Here is a 20,800-nt window from a genome sequence, read left to right on the forward strand (position 1 = left end):
ATATTTCTGTATATTTTATATAAAAATGCATACTTATTATTTATAATGATTAAATACATTTAAAAGCATACATTTATTGCTGCTCATTTACAACTAAAAAATACTAAGAGTAGAATGAAACATCTATCTTCTCATTTCTCCTGCAAGAGGGAATGGTGATAGGATATATAGCAGCCTAATAGTTGAATCAAAGCAAATTGGGAAAACCGGTGTTAAACATAGTCCTAACCTCTAGGACTTAAACGTCTCTTAAGTTTTTCCCTTCTAGTGATATTTTCAGGCATTTAGCCCACTCATTGCATTCATTCATTAAGAACCCCTTTTGAAGCTTATTCTAACAACAATGTGACAGGTGTCGTGCCAAGGCACTTATCCCCGCCAGGAATTGCATCCCCCTGACCGCGGGAGCGTGCATGCACTCAAAGAAGTGGAGTTTAACTGCTGCACTTCAAATTCCTCTTAAATGGAACATATAACGCAGTGGAAGATTCAACAGAGTTTTCCATAGTAACAAGGGACTCATTTATCTAAATAAATACTTTTATTTGTCTGTTACATTAAGACGACATGTGAATTGTTTAATGCGTCGTTTAGTGTTGTGGATTAGGCCTAATTGACAGTGTTTTCCAAAGTTCCATATTGACATGGACCTTAGCTTCATAGGCCGACTGATAGGCCTATCTATGTGACTCGACATCACATGCAAGTTTATGAACAATATTTTTTCCTTTAATCTAGGCTACGTCCATCAGTCAATTCTCTGCGGGTGTGGTCTGACAAGGATGCCGCGTCTTTGCTAACCCTTACCTACCTGCCCTCTAACGTGATTTGTTTGAATTGAATTTAGTATGGCTATTCAATTAACCGCTTATTGTTTTGGCATAAATCATCGTTAGGCTGGTTTATTTACATTAAAAATTATACTTTTGTGGAACAAAGGCTTCATTTCTATTTTGGGATTACCTGAATGAGTTTAGTGAGTGTGTGCATTTCACAAGATGGGGCTAGTACTTGCAACCAGAGTAAGTTTCAGGCATGTACCACTTTCCTAGTCAGAGTTAGCAAGGGGTGCATTTCATGGCAAGAAGGAATACAACAAGCCTGCCATAAAATGCACCCCCTTCTATAGTCTCTTCTGTATATCCCAGCATCAAATGATTCTTACTGTACACTGAGGGCACTAGTATGAGTAACCACAGTAAGTTTCAGGCATGTGACACTTTCATAGTCAGAGTTAGCAGGGGGTGCATTATGCCTGCCATGAAATGCACCCCCCTCTATTGTCTGTTCTGTATATCCAAGCATCAAATTATTCTTACTGTACACTGAGGGGACTAATATGTGTAACCAGATTAAGGTTCAGGCATATATGAGAAATAACAAAAGTTGTGCCCTTGTAGAAGGCAAAGCAAGGCACACCGAATTACATAGAACATGTAAAAGCAAAGCCTAATGTAGCCTAGCGCCATCTACGGTTGACTGGATATAATGAATAATATCAATCAGTCAATGAAAACGATGCATATTTTGACAGTCACCGCGGTAGTGTGACAGTGAATCTCCCCTAAGACGCCAGCAAGTCATCGGCAAGTGCACAATGTGGCTGCAAATCACAAAATATAACCATTTATATTGTCTTACAGGATATTTAGTAGGGGGCGTGGGACAACTGAGATCGTTAACTCCTTCGTCCCTCTTCTCATCCTATCCCATACCGCTTCGAGGTCTGTTATGTGTCAGGGGGTTGGCAAATATAGTCGATGTTAAACACTTCAAATGCTTGAAATAACTAATCTATTCTGCTACTACTACTACTGAAATTCTACCTTAAAATGGGTTGGATTACGCTTGCAGTGGTTGCATGTCTTTTGAAAGGTGAGTAGGGAATGTTTTTAATTTAATTTTAAGAACATGACTACGCTATTTCGCGCTCTATTCATGTATGAGCATGTCTAAGGTCTAATATAGTCTTCGTCATATACATTATGTCATTGGAAATAGCCTACTAACATGCCAATGAAGGTATGCGAGCTTCCAATTAAAGTTACTAGAAATTCAATTAAATTCTTCTGTAATGGAACCTGGAATCGAGAAGAAAACCAGGACAGTCGGAGAATGAGTCTGGACTTGACCCACAACAAGAATTTGAAGTGAAGATGTGTTTTAATTCACTGTTCCTTGAAAGGTTTCACTGGATCAATTATGAGAAGGCTTACCTAATGTCTGTACAGTAAACGTTTGAGTTAAGCCTGTCTTGTAGCTGTAATCTTTAGAAAATGTAAGTTACATCTTTCGTGCTTGTTAAACAACAACACGCAATTCTGCATGCGAAAAATATCTGCATGTCGAAGTTGGCTAAATGTTTAATTAAGTGGCCATTAAACATCTGTACACTGCACCTGGCAATGCATATTTTATCACAAGACTATAAAACTCTACAGTTTTCCTGGTAATGCATTTTTCTATGTTTCTGTACACTTTGTTCAATACAATTGCAATGCCAAAATGTAATGGGTTCAAGCCAGTGTCCCACTGGTTATTGAACTGTCTCTTGCTTTTGTTTTTGACACTGTCAAAGCCTTCTGTTTGAATTTATGTTGACAGTGTGAGCTTAAACACGGATGTTTCCTTCTGTTGTTTACAAAACCACTACTCTTCTCTGTTTTGTTTCAGTTAGACATTGGGCCTGAGAAAGAAAAATTGAAAGACAAAGAAAGAGAGAAAGACTTGGTTTTGGACTGCTGTGAGCTTTGTCCATCTAGTTAACATTCGTATGACCAGTGAATTTGATTGAGTTACTGGTAATGCTGTGCCTTTTATTGTGGTGCCTTTGCTACTTCTCTCTCATATTGGCAAGACACCAGAAATCTTCTTTGTATCTCCATGCCAGTAATGCGCTCAGCTCAATGAATTATATCTTTTGCACAATAGAACATTGATGTCATATTGCTGAAGGCAATACTGAAATTTGATTATTGGGCTGAGGGTTGGGGGTGAGTGCTGGAGTGTGAGTGGATGGCTTGGGAAAGATCCAAAGAGGAATTTTAGTCCACAGGAACAAAGGCAAGCTTTTAAGCTATCTGATCTTTCAGTTACAGTCCCTTGTCTGTGAAACACATATCTGATGAGAGACACAGAACCAAAAACGCTTTGTAAAGGAGATGGAAACCATTTCTAAACATTCTAGCTCTTTCTGGCTGCCCTTGCCAAATTAATGGAGCTAAGTGCATTCCCAGGGGTGTCTTCAGAGTAATTGTGCTACGGCCATTAGTAAAGTAAAGCAGTTGGCACAAATGCCCAATTTATTATCAGTGGGGTAAAACGTTATCCAAGGAGTATCCCCTAAAAGGGTGACAAAAGATCACAAATGTACTTTGACAACATACAGAATCCTCATATGTCCCTCATCAGAGCTGTCTCTTTGCATGTAAATGTTTATAGTGTCCCTACAAGGGGACTCTCAGCGGAGACTCTACAGAGATCTGATGGTCAACTATAACCCTCTGGAGAGGCCCGTCTTCAATGACACCCACTCCCTCACGGTCTACTTCAGCTTCAGTCTGATGCAGATCATGGATGTGGTGAGCTACAACTGGTCTGCAAAGTGCCTAGTACTGTAACTCACCTGCTGTCAGCTGATTGCCCACAGTAAACAGTGTTTGGAAAATGCTGATCAACTCCAGCTTACCAACATGTGCTGTCGGCAGACTCACGACTCAATGTTAGAGGACTGTGATTTAAAGCATTGAATATTCAGCAAATCACAGTATTCGATTTCAAGGGATATTTGAAGAGGGATGGATATTTTGGGATCAAGCAAGCAAAAAAGTTTTATTACTATTTGAGAAGACAAGTACTGTAGCATAATAAGTTGCAGAGAAAAAAAAAACTATGAAGGTCAGGTGTCCAAATACAGGCAGCCATTCTGACCCTAGCATGAGACTCTTAATCGTAATGTTTTGTTATCGCAAGATGATGTTAACAAATCTTGATGTTTTAGGATGAGAAGAACCAAGTGCTTACAACCAACATATGGCTACAGCTGGTAAGCCAATTTAACATAGCATTATATTTTGATGTCTGTGTGGACCTCAGATGGGATAGAGAAAGACAAATTAATTGTACAAAACATTACCATTTACAAAAAGTATCGGTTTCAGTGCCAAGGGAAATGTTGATAGATCCTCTCTATGCAAGTAGATCGCTGCTTCAGTTCAGTTTGTGATGTGGCTAGAATGTCAATGATGTGAGCTTTCCTATGAACATTTTTTTTTTTTTACATAAAAGTGGATGTCTTTCTCTTCACCATCAGTTACCTAATTTATCACCTATTATTTTCAGTATTACGGGGGAATATTTTGCCAACAGCAATAGTGGCATCCTCAGCATACAGTGCAACTCAAGCCTGGCTTGACAGTGTATTCAAATGTCTGATTATTCACCTAGAATCATAGGCCAAACCATTTCCTTAATTAGCTTAGATGAAAACGTGTCTGTGTGGGTATATGTACTGTATGTGTGCAAGCCTGTGTTTGATTGTCTGTGTGTACAGATGCCTGTAGAATTAAACATGCATTATGTCTGTTTTCCCAGTACTGGAATGATTATTACCTACAGTGGAACACTTCAGAATACGCAGGTGTTACCAATGTGAGATTCCCTGATACCCTCATCTGGAAGCCTGATATCCTCCTGTACAACAGGTGAATGCATTTCTCATGGAATTGCATTTATTTTCTACTCTAAAATGGGGGGTTCTTTTCCGAAGTAACTATTCACACAGAATATGAACTAAAACTGATTATGTACAGGATCTTCTGGGTTGACAAATGCATCTTTTACAACCAACAGGCATGAATTCTGTGGCCATGGGCTAGAATAAGAAAAGAAAAAAAGGGTTCTTCCATGTCAGTCCTATTCTAGCTTGTGCATTACTTTTAAATTGATGGTTCAATTTTTGTACTACAGAACTTGTTCTAGATTGTAAAGTAAACAAATCAAATACATACAACATCAAATTGGACACCATGGAAAATAATACAACACATTATCTCCATACAATGCTGATTTACAAGCCAATTAATCAGAGGAAAATGTAAATGAATCGAAAGGGGAATATCAAAATGTTTACACTTTAACGAAAGAAAACACAGCTTCAAGCCTCATTCATCACTGTTATATTCTCCAAAGTCGTTGATTTAGATGTGATTGCACCTCGGTGCATGAGCTGCTTTTTTTGTCAGAATGGCAACTCTGAACTTCAGCTCACCTTGCTCTGTTTCAATCGAAACTCAAGGGAGTTAATTTAGAGGACTCAATTGTGGATTGCTGAAGAGTCAGGCATTCCAAGATAATTACCCTTTACTGCACTAGAGAAACCACTTACTCATGAGGTACCCTACGTGTGCCACTGTACAGAAATACACTTACTGTTTCAGAGAGGGTACTTCCCTGTGTATTTTTTACTTCCATGAGCACCCGCTGCTTTACAGTGTTTCAATACTTTAGGGTGTTTGTTGCGACAATGTTATTACTAGTGTGTTTCAGAAGGTTAAAGGAAGAGTCTGTTGTTTCCACAGTGCTGACGAGAGGTTTGATGCTACCTTTCACACCAACATTTTGGTCAACTCCTCTGGAACCTGCTCCTATTTACCTCCGGGTGAGATCAATTGGTTGTTTTCCCCCATATTTCGATTTCTATATTGTCAGTTCAGTCAAGACAATCACGTATTAGATTTGAGCATTTATTGTTACATGACATGGACATGTAGATTTACTTTGGCGGAGTGGATGATCTAAGGGAAGCACTCCCTGCCTCCTCGATGCAACACATACATACATGACATATGAGGCAGGGAGCAATAGAGATATAATCCCCCTGTTGGACAGATACAGACAGCATGGGGGAGAAGGGGACGGTGGAGGGTGGCAGCAGCACTGATCATACAACGACCGGGGTGAGTGTGTGCATATCCGCGCGTCTTTTAAAGACGCCTTATCGGATGTGGCCCAATGGATATGCGCTGCTACATGGGTGTGGTAGTGGGTGGAGTAAGGAAGGTGGAGTAAGACGCCTTACGTCCCCTATAACTGGCTGACGCGCGCTGCCCGATTGCCCTGCCAGAACTAGCTGCGCTTATTTCAGTCAAGACAATCACGTATTAGATTTGAGCATTTATTGTTACATGACATGGACATGTAGATTTACTTTGGCGGAGTGGATGATCTAAGGGAAGCACTCCCTGCCTCCTCGATGCAACACATACATACATGACATATGAGGCAGGGAGCAATAGAGATATAATCCCCCAACACACGCCACCACTCCGCCATGCAGACTATGTGTAGAGCGGAGCGCCGCTGCTCCTGAGCCACAGGAGGACCCCCTTACATCCCACTACGTACGTACTAGTGGCGAAAACAAGCGTTTTCTGGATGCGGGGGTCATGCTAGCATTAACGATGACTAAGACTATGTGTGCATATCCATCGTGTTACATACCATCTGATGTGCGGTTTACCGAGCCGTCCCACGCGCACATCCCGTCCAGACCCAGTGCTGGACGGAAGGTGAACCCGCGACAAGCCAAATACACCGACCATCTCCCCGGTACCCTTCTAATCCGACATCGGGCAGATAGCTACCTCCAGAGAGCTGCCCCTCTTTGCGCCCGTCAGCGAACTCATCAGGATGTACACAAAGGCAGCATGTACGCCGGAACACGAAGATATGCTTATCTAGTGAGAATAACTAGTGTCAGCAGAGCACCTGCCGTTCCCTGGCCGGTATCCAGGGTGTCTCCGCAGATATCTTGACTCGGACGCTGGATTCTGATCGATTGCTACCGAATCAGAGCACGTCTGCGGATCACCAGTGCTGAGACAAGATCTACGGAGACATTCTACAATGCTTGTGATCCGGTAACCTCTCATCCATACAGGGCAGAGTTACAGCTGTCTCTAGAGACCCATTCCTCTAGCGCCCGTCGGCAACCCCAAAGATGTACGCGAGGCGCATGGTGTACCATCAATGTCCCTATGTGAGAATGAGAAACAAATGTGTCGGCAGAGCACCCGCCGTTCCCTGGAGTCCAGGGCATCTCCAGAGATATCTCGATTCAGACTATGGATTCTGATTGATAGCTACCAGATCAGAGCACGTCTGCGGATCACCACGCCTAAACCGAGATCTAAAGAGATATTCTACTGTTATGGGTTAACAAGCCGACCCAGCCACCATCTGTAATGCAGGCTTGTGTATTGACACACAACAATTAGTCCTTTGACCACATGGCCGCAAGCTTGTTCACGTCAAGCTCATAGATCTCTGGACTCTAACGATGTCCAGGGCATTGGGGCGTACATGGTGCTCGTAAGCCGAGGATGACCAGTCCCCATCATTCCAGCGTGGCTAGGCACTTGAAGATGCCCAGGTGGCAGCCCCAATCCGGAAGCTTTGCGATGTATACCAATCCTGGGACAGCCCACAGCGTATCGTTGAGCAAACCAGGATTTCGTCATGGCCTTGCCGGCATTGGTGACAACAGGGACTCGGAAGGCGGGACTCGGAAAGCGTCACCCCGGGCGACACGGCGTGACATAGGAGAGTGGACAAAACGCAGTTAGATCGAGAAATCACAATAGAGGCACCTTGCAAAGTATCAGGTTGGAATGTTCAGGACACTAAACGTTCACTGCACAATGGTGGTGAATTCCCCACACCGTGAAACATTAAAAGGTTGTGAAAACACTGACTCGAGTATTATCGCTGTATAGGCCCGAGTACCCTTGTTCAGTTGGACACCAGTAATTTGAAGAGCATAGCCCTTTGACAAGCAATGTCACAGAGGGCTCACATAAGTGGCCCTCAACCAACCTAACCCTCAGTGGCCTATGTGCAAGATGGGTAGATGATAGTAGACGTAATCTTGATCTGAATTCTGCTCTCTTGGCCCGTTCAGCAGCTTGCTGAGGGCTCCAAACACCTTAATTGAATACCCCTAACCCGTGTTTAACACGTCTGCGCTGTGCGCTCATTGCCTCTGCTTAGACCACAAAGTTGCATCCTTCATCCACCAATGTGGATTGAAAACCATCCTCATGTATTCGCCGGCAGACAAACATAGGCCTACATGTGCACCGCGCACGCACCCGGGCCTATGGTCTAGCACCGTCCGAGAAACGGCGGCATGCTTGCCTATCAGAACTCCTGAAATGAACAAGACAGTGCGCCACACCGTCTCTATAGCCTGAAAGACTGCGGTGCGCAATGAGATTCCCACACTCTGGTCCAAGTGAGCAGTCTGACTAGATTAATATGCACAGACCTCCTTATGATGTGGACCTTGCTTCGATATTACAACAGTAAACTTTTCCCTACGCAATAACAAGCATCACGATGGAATGCAATTCGTGTAAAGCCGTGAGATACGTCTCAAGAGCCAGGAAGCAGCCCCGTGGCCACAGGGCCTTGTCCGGAGAGCTCGATAACCCCCCAACCTAAAGAGGCAGCCGCGTCGGTACGAAAATCGAGGCGGAGGACGACTCCACGGAACCGTGATAGAAGAACTGACGCCGCGCCAAAGGCCGCACAGCCCACCCAGAACGTATATCCGACCGCACCAGTCGTGTACGCCATCACGAAAACTAGCACGCATTGAGAAGTCCAACAGACGGGACACGAACTCTAGGGCACGATGCATGCATAGAAGCGGTGCCCGAGCGGCCACCACGACGCAGAGGACACACTCCGAGGGTAACGACGCCCGCATTAAACACTATCAGGAAATGCAGAGAACCAAGGTGACGGGCCTACGGTCAACTCAAGGACAGAGAAATGTGCATGCAATCAGACGCGTCCGAACACCTAGAGGCAGCGCGGGTGGAGATCACGGAACATCCCGACAAATCGTCCAGCAGGTGCACGATGCCGACTGGTGCTCATTACCAGGATCCAACATGGAGCCACCGACAGTGTGTCGATGTGTGCGGGCCGCTACGGCGGCCGATACCACCGAGAGTAGGCTACAGCTGCTGCCCACCGACGCCAATTAGGTGCCACTGAGAGGCATGCAGCAAAATGCGCGGACCACCGGTCGTTGACATGCAGGCAGCCTGAGAAAGCTGTCTACTTGAGATGTGAATGCCAGAGTTAAATCCAGTCCCTCAGAACAGACGACAAGAGGGACCGTTGCAATCGTTTGGCTTCTCGTAACTGATAACCTATGAACTTGCGGTGAATCTAAATATTGGCACTCAGAATAAAGCGTCTGCTAAATGACCAATGTAACGCAGTCACATTAACACTGATGGTGTCAGTCATCCCAACCTGCAGAGACCCATTTCCGGGTGGTGCTTCTCCCACCCGGAACTCCCGGGAGACGTGGAATGTAGGCCCTATGTATCGGAATTGCCTAAATATATTGAGTACTATTGGATTCAGACACCTAAAAAGATGGTTCGACTTAGTTTGTAAATTTAAATGTACAGTATATATGTTTTACCTCCCAAAAAATCCCAGAATTATACAAGGTATTTGCGTATTATTTTCAGCACTACCACTAGTAACACTAAATCAACACTTGGTCCAAGGGTTCTTCCCAAACTACCTCAGGAAGGTGGGGTTAATCTCATGCAGTTTTTTAAATCAAATACAATTCAATATAGTAGTGCATTTGTACACGCGGTGGATTTAAATATTGGCTTCTCCCACCCGGAACTCCCGGGAGACGTGGAATGTCTGTATTGAAAGTTTCGAAGCATGTATGCAGATAGACGTACCTTCATGCGAGTACCCATCGACCCACTAGCCTATACTAGCCACAGGGTAGGGGCACTCTGACGGCCCATCACACGTCAATTACACCCGCAACGATTTGCATAGCCACACTCCGCACACTTAGATGCGTGAGTCCAATTATCCCCACGCTCCCACAGCATGAGTACGGTTGGGGCCCACAGCTTGCTAGCTTGTTCCTTCCGTCAAGTACCTAGCATGACACTCTTAGCTAGCAACGCTAGACGCTGGTGTTTACCGTTACGGCACCCTCTTGCCAGTACATGTTTTGCCACACCAGCGTAGTGCATAGAGCTAGATAACCGTATGTCTATTGGACGTTCATCTGAAATGTCCGAAGTCACACATCCGAGATGGTAGTCTACGCTGTGGGCCCACACACGACGACAGACAGATACTGTGACGCTACTCAACTGGTTAACCGATAATATAGGGATACCATATTTCACTTAAGGATGTATTTGACGTTTGAATTAATTTGGCTGCCCTAACATCTGCCCGGAGACAGCAGACGAAATTAGCGTCTCTGGCTGACTGCTCATTTACACTTTCTATTGATCAGTGCGCACCCCTGAAATAAAGAATATTACAATGAACAATATTGACAAGCTGTTACGTAAGCACCGGCTAATACATTCCCGAAATCCGAGTATTCCGTTTGCACAGCGTAGGCTATACTAAGCCTACTGAATGCCATGGCAATCAAACAATACAATCGAGTTAAAGAACCGCAGATACACAAACCCTTTCATTCGGGTACGCCATTCCTGATTACCAGCCGGTGGTGTCCTAAGACACGGTACCACGTCATTCCTCCCCTACAGTCAATGCGAAATCGAAGGCCACGGGAGCGCCTCCGAAGCAGTACCGGGGATCGGCGGATCCACCGCTGTCGTCGACCCCTCCTCCAGCGCGACGACCCGAGCACTCGTTTCCGCCAGAGACCTCGACGTCCAGAGGGGCCAACAGGACCGGGTCTTCCTCCCTGGACCAGAGCATTCTCAGCGGGCACCGGTCGGGAAGAGAAGGAAGGAGAAAGAGCGGCCTTGCAGCACTCCACGAACGTGCAGTTCATCATGATGCACTCAAGGAAAGAGACACGACCAAGACGTAGTAGAGTCCAGGATGCGTTGACCCGCCAATCCTGGTAGTAGGCGATCTTTGAGCCGACGCGAGTTACGCCGGGCCTGGCTACCTGTATCGTCGCAACCGCCGTCGGGGCGGTTCTCAGAGGCTGCGAATCCAGGCGAATGCCCGAAACCTCCCGCAAACACCCCCAACAACAACAGGCCACCCCCGGATTGCAAGAGCCGGACACAGCAACACAGGCGAAAGCAACAACCGACAACGCAGGAATACAAACACATTGGCAGCAGCACTGATCATACAACGACCGGGGTGAGTGTGTGCATATCCGCGCGTCTTTTAAAGACGCCTTATCGGATGTGGCCCAATGGATATGCGCTGCTACATGGGTGTGGTAGTGGGTGGAGTAAGGAAGGTGGAGTAAGACGCCTTACGTCCCCTATAACTGGCTGACGCGCGCTGCCCGATTGCCCTGCCAGAACTAGCTGCGCTTATTCAGTGTATGACAATATCTGATTGGGAAATAGTAGTGAAATAACTTAAGTACAGGCCTAGAATCATTGGTCCATCACAGCCTATTGCTTGTTGATCAAATGGTGAAGTGGGAAGAATACAGAGTGACTTATATAAAATGTAATAAATAAGTACAAATAGTTTCTAGGGTACAGCAAGAGATGATTAATTCTCAAAAAAGAATACTATTGTGTACATATATCATTGAAAGGTAACAAGAACTTCATCAAACTAAATAAGAGCAAGGCAGGGATACTCACGTAACATCAACACAACGACCTACAAGGACTGACAAAGGAAGCAAACATATATACAGGGAAGGGTAATCACACATGGACAATCGCTGGGTAATTGGAAACGATACACACCTGTGCAGGGAGCCAGGGGAGAGACAAATAACCAGGACCAGAACAAACGGATAGGGAGATGGAGCACTAGGGCAGGGAAAATCCAGACTCAACATTACATTAACAGGGGCATGGCCGTGGCTGTACCATGACAATATCGTAATTCATCAAGGGTTCACTATCTCCTTACAGTGTCAAGCTGGATGCCTCATATCATATATATAGAACTGAGAACTGGCAAGATGACATATGACCTTGGTTCAAGATGTGCCTAGTCTATACTACAGTCAGTCAGTTTTAGCTGGGCCATGAAAGGGTGACAGAGGCTGCAGCTGGAGAGAGAGAGAGTAGTGTTTGAGCCCTTCTATTAAATATTCTGTTTTAAATGCTGTTGACATCCAGAATACATAATCAAATTCTCTCTTTGATCCTTTGATCTTTTTCTGAAAAGTCTAGAGTCCTAGAGTCCTTGTGTGGTGTCTTTGCCAGTGTGTTTTAAAGGTATTGTGAGAAATGTGGAATCTGAATTCGATGTTTGCTGCTCAATTAGTTTAATTGATTTGAATTGGTTTTGCAGAAGAGCACGATAGTCGGATTGACCAAATCAGTGTTTATTGCTGTTCACATTTTTGTGAACTTATCTTCCACTGACCCAGTCCTGTCATTCAACAAGGCTCACATTGTTCATAACACTGTCTTTGATCACTCCAAACATACACAACCACATACACACAATTAGCCAAAGAAGAATGATCTACCCCTTCATCATCACAGGCATACTTTTGTTTCTTGACCAAGTCCACTCTCCCTTTTCTCCTGATTCAGCAGAAATACTTTGATTGGCTGCTTTAGCCCAGCATCCTAATCAATACAGGCGTAAATAAGCTCCATCACAGGGTTTCCTCCGGATTGATAGTGGCCCTGTGAACAAATTGCTTCCTAACTTTTCAAAATAAATTTGCTTTGAATCCTACAAACCGTTGTGCCACGAAACTCTTGTCAGTACTTTACTGCTAAGTCATCAAGCAAGGCCAGAGCAGTTGGGTGGGGGTAACGGAGGAGACAGGTTGAACCTTTCCATTGAAATATCAGTGTTGGGGATCTGTAAAGGCAGAATTCGGAACCAAATTACATTTTCAGACATTTGTCTTTAAAGTGACAGGGCCGTCTTTTCCTCCATCCATCTCCCTTCTCTGTCTTTTGCGATTGATTTCCTTCTGCCTCTTCTTTTATAGTTTTTGTCCCCCGCGAGGGAGTCTGCTTGTTTACTACCGCCTGCTCGTATTTTTTCTTAAAAATAATTGGGTTATTTCTGTGGCTGTCTTGTCTTCCTCCTGAAGGAAAACACAGCCTGGTTGTGTGATTAGACTTTACTGTTGTGTCTAGAATATTACCTCACATATTCATTTGAGTTGACAATTGAGTTTTCCAGCTTCCTCATGCGTGTCATGTATTCATAACACACAAAGGTTTGCGTCACCACCCCCCCACCACTTTTTCTTTCACTCTTCTCTCACCTTTTCTAAACATACAGTACATTTCCTCTATTACTTACAGTACAATTTTTTAAAACTATTTTCCTTAATTCATGACTGTCAGTGTTCCTTGTTGACTAATGAGACTCTCCTATCCACACTTTTCTTTATTTTTTCACACCAAGGCATCTTCAAGAGCACCTGCTACATTGACGTGCGCTGGTTCCCCTTTGATGTTCAGCGCTGCGACCTTAAATTTGGCTCCTGGACCTACGGCGGTTGGTCTCTTGACCTACAGATGGTTGAGGCAGATATTACCGGGTACATCGCTAATGGAGAATGGGACCTTGTGGGTAAGAGCTCTATGGCAGGGGGTGCACTAAAATACAGTGCTTTTAAGTACTATATTCCATTAAGTGAATCATAGAAAACCAGTTTTCTTCAACTTGTTCAGATTTTGTTGTACAGCAGCTGTTTTGGATGTAATGAGCACAACGAGCATGCTTTTAGGAGTCAAGAGTTAAAGGTAGACTGCCAGGGCCACAAGAGGAGAGAGGAGCTGACTTACACCTCAGAAGTGTAGTTGTGCATGAAGTACCTCACAAACCTCTCCCTTTTCCACATTAGGAAAAAAACAGTTTAACCTCCAAACATTAACAAATCATATCCCCGGTGGTGTCGGTTTGATGCAGAGGTCCCTGGACGGAGAAATGAACGTTTCTACGACTGCTGTCAGGAGCCCTACCCTGACGTGACCTTCACGGTGGTGATGCGCAGACGAACGCTCTACTACGGCCTGAATCTGCTCATCCCCTGTGTCCTCATCTCTACCCTGGCCCTGCTGGTCTTCCTGCTGCCAGCAGACTCAGGGGAGAAGATCTCCCTGGGTGAGGAGAGTTTTTTGTTTTTGTTTGTTTCTTACTTGCTGTTCTTAAGGCAGTCTTAAGCTGTAGCTGTTGTTTTGTGAAATGCAAAACTTGAACAACTTTGACCATCCTGAATGCTTTTCCACTCAAAGATTTAAAGAAGTTTAAAAATGTTTTTATTGTATACAACTTTAGATGTAAATCTAAACCCTGTCTGTTATCAAGCAGCAAAGGATATACATAATGTAATGTTCAAAATTATTTGAGGCCATGAAAAGAAACAGGCAATGGAATCCATTAGATATAGCCTGACGTTGTCATACTCATAATTCTAGTCAGAATAGGAGTCTAATAACTCTCCGTTGGGCTGTGACTATGGAGCATGTTTCAACCGAACTCGTAAAACAAATGCCTCTTTGCTCAATTGGATAGACCTACAACCAATCATAGCAACATAATATGTTGTTTGTTGAAAACGAATTCAACCCAAGCGCTCTTTCGTGACGTTGTTGATTACATTACTGTTGATCATTTGTCCATCATCATATAAAGCCCGCCCTGGCAATTTCATTGGTCCGCCCAGATCCTGGTTTTATATAGTTTGTCCCCAATACGAGCCCCTCCAGACCCAACTTCCCCACCACATTTTTGTTGTGGGCGGGGCTAAATTGGGCTGGAAGCCAGGCTACATAAGATATGCACTTGTGAACACCAATAGGCACAATTTTTTACATTTTACTAATGTTTCCTAATATTGCATTGGTGTTAGTAGTAATCTTTTAGAACTTTATTCACACAACAGCTACCAATCAGTGTCTGTTAGTCAGTCAGTTAAAAGTGGTTTGGGTGGCAACATTGTACATCAAAACAAGGATAATATTATGATATTAGTCATTATATTTAAACATTTTCAAATATCCATTGATCCTATTCCTCCATTAAGCCTGCAGTGAAATCCTCAGAGATGCCTTTCTGATTCATATTCTTGGATTATACCTACTGCTCTACTGTCACCTTAAAAAGCACATTCTGAAGTTTTATGTTCAGTGAATTCATGTGTGCTTCTGTTAAGTCAGGTCTTCAGTTTATGTACAGCTGGAGCATGATTTACCATCCAGTATCCAGTGAGGAGTATTGAGAGTCTTATTCCCAGTTCTACTGTCTGGCGGAAAGCCTCTGCTGACTTCAAACTGTATAAATTGTGGAAATTCTTCTTGGGTGAACAGAGCACACGCAAGGGTGGGGATTTATGACGACATATCTCCTTCGTAAGATTAGGGGCCTGCAATGCTGCCAGTTTCCTTAATTAACAAAGCAGTGCTTAAGAGCCAGATGTGTGTGTGTGTATTTCAGCTGTTTTGGTTTCTACACTCAGTCAGGCCTCTTTAATCAAATCAGCAGGGAGCTGAGGGCAAGACGTAATCATGTTTGACATTTAATCAAACTTAAAATCAAGTGAAACGTACTGTATGACTTCCTGTTATGTCTGAATGATTACAAGTATCGGCAAGCAACAAAGATTTTTTTCAAGGATTGAATAGTGAGCTTTCTGACTAAAGACTTTAAATCATAACATTCAAATGTAAATACATTTGCTCAGCACATTTTAGTTATGGAATATTAACCTCCCATGAGAATCAAAGACAATAACATCTCTACATTACAATCGTCAAACTGTCGTCCAGGACTCATCCATGCATACATTTAAGTGGTGGGACAGAGTACAGTACCGCGAATATATTAGCATTCAAATATTATAAAATATACATAAAAATAAGTATCTTGAGCATGTTCCAGATATTCACACACACATAGATTGATAAACCCAGTGCCTGCCAACATTTTGGAAGATGGACCACAGTATGCTTAAATTATGAGTTTCACTAAGGTAATGACAGGTGCAGGTTTTATGTATATTTGTCCATTATATGGTTCTTTAACCATATATCTCCCTTTAACTTGTTTATTTTTAAACAATTTCAGTGGTAATGGATAACAATGTAACTTTTATTAAACAATTGTTAAAAATACCTGTTGACCATTTGATACCTCATTTGTGGTGTCAGTCAAAGATAGTTCTGAAGTTTGAGACTTCTGCTGACAATCCCTGAGGCGCTCAGAGGTCCTATTAGCTATGGGAAGAAGACATAGTTGTTGTTGTCATGGCAATGGAGAGGTAGATGTCTTTGTGTTTTTCAAGGTGTATTGGTGTTCTCTGAAATAATCCCAACTTGACACATACTTACTTGAAGATATCCTTTCCCAGGTCTGCTGAATATCACTATTTTAGCAATACAGCAAGCTCATTAGTCAAACCCAACTGGGAGAGAGACCCTAAACCTTCCGAATATGCTCACCAACGTTTGATGTGGTGGTAACCTCTCCAAGCCACTCTGCCTTCAGCCATGTGCCTTTTAGTATCCCTAGTCATTAATGTTTTAACCCTAAAAGAGAAGCATCCATCACTCTGAAGACTATACCAGTTAGCATAGACCAGCATATAATAGTTAGATTACTGGCAGTAAAATGGAAGGTGACAATGCAACATAGGCTAGAATACATTTCAAAACAAACTAATAAAATACAATGCTGAACCTGAGAGAGAACTTGTAGAAAAGAATGTTTTATATTTAATTCCTGACTGATTTAACTTTGACAATGATGTGCTTTGTGACTAGTGCAAAATTGTTCATCTGAGTATGATATGTGAAATGAAAATTAAATGAAAAATGAATGCAATATCCATATTGGAAAGTAATTAAGTTCAGCATGTTAAAGGAACCAGGACCCTGAACTCCAATCTGACTGAAGCAAACACATCACACTTCAAATATTAAATATCCATAATTTAGAATATGCATCGTAAACAAAATGTGGATATTGAATAACAATTTTTTATTAAATCACCCTGTGGTCAAAGGACTAAGATAAGGAGCTTCACAACCTATATTAAACTTCTGATAAGAAAGTCCCCAGAAAGAAGTGCTAGTGACAATACTTTGGGAAAATGCTAACTCAATTGTTTTGTTTCAGGAATCACAGTTCTGCTTTCACTGACTGTCTTCATGTTGCTGGTGGCAGAAATCATGCCGGCAACCTCTGACTCTGTGCCTCTAATAGGTAAGCCGCTGTGGGGAAGTTGATGTAAGACACACTTGAGTTACACGGTGTGCTTGAACTCAGTCATCTACTCAGAGACAGTAAATGTGACCACAGAGTGTTTCTCATTAACAAGGTGACAAGGAAAGTAAACTATCATGTAGGCTGCCCTGTCATGCAACCCATACAATATCTCTTTTTAATTTAAATCTGATTTCGAGCCTTGTACTTTTTACTCAGATCCAACCATCATTCTAATCATGCTTTCTTGCTTCTTCTTCTTTCTTTCTTTCTTTCTTTCTCTCACTCAACTCCCCCTTCCTCCTTTCATCTTCAATCTTTTCCTTACCGATTTTTATTAATCTTCTCCTTATCTGTTCCATTCCTTTTTTCTTACACATTTATGTATATTACAGCACAGTACTTTGCAACCACCATGGTGATTGTGGGTCTTTCAGTAATAGCAACAGTTCTGGTTTTGCAATACCATCACCATGATCCAGATGGTTGCAAGATGCCCAAGTGGGTGAGTGCAATACCTCTTCTGAGAAATCTCTTACATAAAAAAAATATGTTAGTCATCTTATTTCTAATGTTCCCTATTTAAAGTTTGCCTGCTGCCAATGCAGTTGTTATTTATATATAATTATATATATTGAATATCAATTTACGAAGTATGCCTAGGACTTCTAAAAGGCTTTGTAGGGTACAGGATTATCTGTTATTTGGGTTTTGTACAATAGATCAGCCATGTTCAATGGTTGACTTGAAGTGTATGTTAAAAGCTTTACAATTATATAAATCTGGTAAATGCGAGTAAAAAAATAAGTTCAGAAAAGCTCAGGCTCTAATGTTGCCTAACTTTGTAAAAAAAAAAAAAATGGTATTATGAATGATCATACTAAATGTGTTGTACATTCATAACCTTTCCTCCTTACTCTCTACTTGCAAAGACGCGAGTCATCTTGCTGAACTGGTGTGCTTGGTTTCTGCGCATGAAGCGCCCTGGTGAGGAGCGGGTACGCCCAGCATGCCATAACAAGCGTCCCCGAGGTAGCCTCACTAGTGTGGACCTGAATGGCAGCACATCGCCTCCCCAGTCTACTAATGGCAACATGCTCTATATTGGCTTCCGAGGCCTTGAGAGCATGCCATACTCCACCGCCGCCACCTCCCCTGACTCAGGCGTCCTTTGTGGACGCCTAATGGGCAGGTCGGGGGAAGACGAAGTTCTCCTACCCACAGGGCCAGCCTCTTCGGTTGGCAATGTGGAGCCCGAGCTGGCCAAGATCCTGGACGAGGTGCGTTATATAGCCAAGCGCTTTCGTGACCAAGATGAGGAGGAGTCAGTGTGTAACGAGTGGAAGTTTGCTGCATCTGTTATTGACCGGCTCTGCCTCATCGCCTTCTCACTTTTCACGACCCTCTGTACAATCGGTATCCTCATGTCTGCTCCTAACTTTGTGGAGGCCATCTCTAAAGACTTCTTCACATGAGGACACAAAACATTAACCATAAGTCAGAAACACACGGCACGTCTTTTGGCAAAACCAATGGTAAACTAAGCTTTAACTTCAGACAGCCACTTCTCCCACCATATTTTTTAGAATTTTAGTATTTGGTGATTACAGCAATAGCAGAGTGAGCCATGTCGTGGAGCACTGTTGTTTTTCAAAGGCATCAATTGCTGAATAGTCAATCGCAGACACTCTCGATTGAACCTTTATAATTTTGTAGTAACATTAGTGAGATAGTGAGACCATTGTAGTATGCCTTATTAAATCCTTGTCACACAAAGACCCCCCCACACACAAGGCAATATCACTCAAAAACCGTTACCTTGAGTTTATGTTTAGAAGTAGGCTACTTACTCAAAAAATGTTACCTGCTATTGAAAGTAAAAATATTTCCATATAATATAATCATTTTAGAACTACTTTTGCTGTATTCCTTTTTCCTTGATTGATGTCAGAGCTCCATTCACATGGATCGCTCCTACAGACAGTAAGTCTTATGGCTGTGGCTTATTGAATAAAGCAGGCAGTACTAGGTCGATTTTTTTTAAATATATATATTTATATATACTTTTTATTTGATTGCACATCTATTATATATATGAATATAGGCTATATTATATATACATATATAATATATATATGACCCCATAGTACACAGCCCTTGAAAGGCCCTTGAAAGGCTGGCAAAGAAAATATATATTATATACAAAATAAGAGGGGGTAATTAGGGGGGGGGGGGGAGTATTGGACAATGTTGCTTACTGGATTATTTCAAATTCCAATGTTAAATGGCAATGAAAAATGCATCAAAATATCCCTCCCCAAATACCCTACAATATTAGCATTGGATTAAGTTCAAGATTAAGATTCTTGGGCAGAAAAATTAGATTATGGTTAAGATTAAGTACAGTTTATTGGGGTTTTTGATCCATCTAAACTGAGCTCCAGATGATAATGTATTGTAAATTGGTGTCAAGAAAGTAACTGGGATAGTAATAATTGTGTAGTGTTGTGTGTCGTCATATTAACAAGGAAAAAAATATAACTTTATTTACAGGAACAATATCAGTATCAGCATACTCCAGTTTTAGGGTTGAATTGGAGGACATTTGGGAGATGGGTGGGCCCAACTCACAAAACAAGGGGGCATGATTGTTCAACTCAGCATGTCAGTAAAACTTAGAGCTGTAGGAGTCCAGCTCCCCCACCAATTCAAACCCTTATATACTGAATTGTCAAGCACTAATGCTATTGTTGTTTCATATATGTCATGTTTTGCTGCAGCTGGTCTATGTACACAAGGAGCAAGTGTCACCAAACAAAACAAAAAAAGTTTATGCTTTGTTAAAATAACTTTTTTCTTTAATTGAAGGCACAATGATGACAATCTGACTTTTGTCTAGTTATCAACATTACATTTCTGTCACTGTCTGATGCTTGTTGTTCACTGTTCAATGCTAGTTTTTTCAGTCTATAATCCAGCACTTGTGTGGCAATCATCCTTTTTGTCTCTCACAAATAAATGTATTTTTCTAGATGTGAAAAATGTGTAGGCTATCTGATGATTTTTTTTAAACAAAATAACATGTCAGTTGTAGGCTACACTAGGGTTGTATTTAGAAAGAAGGACACATTTGATGTAGACTAGTCTGCGTACTAAAAGGACACAGTATTTCACAAGTTCACTGTGAATAGAAAAAGCCATACTTAATTTATAGAACAATAATTGCATGCAGCTTTCATTACCTGCAATTAGATTAATTTATTGTTTTTTTTAGGTTGTTCGCATAATCGTCCGCCACATAAATTACTTTTGCCTTTTGCAAATAATAATTGACAATTGGAAGTCCCCATAGGCCCGAGGCAAATTCTTTCCGATGCTCCACACATTCACCTACACAATGGTTGGAGCTTTAACGCACGATGTCGTAGTACACTGCCATCTAGCGACTCAACACATTTATGAACCTAAGCCTGGACTTCAGTCTGTGAAAACTTATGAATCGATTAAGTTGATCCAAGTATACATTTAGATAGTGTTTCAGATTATAACATATATATATTTATAATGATTTAGATGATTTAGAATTCATTTTTTACAC

The 20,800-nt window shown here is 42.3% G+C and overlaps 1 protein-coding gene across 1 annotated transcript; it reads left to right on the plus strand.

Moving 5' to 3' along the window:
• Positions 1–1,729: 1,729 nt before the first annotated feature.
• On the plus strand, positions 1,730–19,413 carry LOC146247017 (neuronal acetylcholine receptor subunit alpha-7-like). The gene is made up of 10 exons (XM_084682329.1): positions 1,730–1,875; positions 3,442–3,581; positions 4,001–4,045; positions 4,594–4,703; positions 5,580–5,659; positions 13,402–13,569; positions 13,909–14,103; positions 17,116–17,202; positions 17,598–17,707; positions 18,135–19,413. Exons 1-10 carry the CDS (start codon positions 1,833–1,835, stop codon positions 18,675–18,677), a joined length of 1,521 nt encoding a protein of 506 aa, XP_084538455.1. The 5' UTR covers positions 1,730–1,832; the 3' UTR covers positions 18,678–19,413.
• Positions 19,414–20,800: the final 1,387 nt, after the last annotated feature.

The sequence above is a fragment of the Hypomesus nipponensis genome, chromosome 19 (assembly GCF_054491055.1).
Source record: "Hypomesus nipponensis isolate SF chromosome 19, ASM5449105v1, whole genome shotgun sequence".
Classification (NCBI taxonomy): domain Eukaryota; kingdom Metazoa; phylum Chordata; class Actinopteri; order Osmeriformes; family Osmeridae; genus Hypomesus; species Hypomesus nipponensis.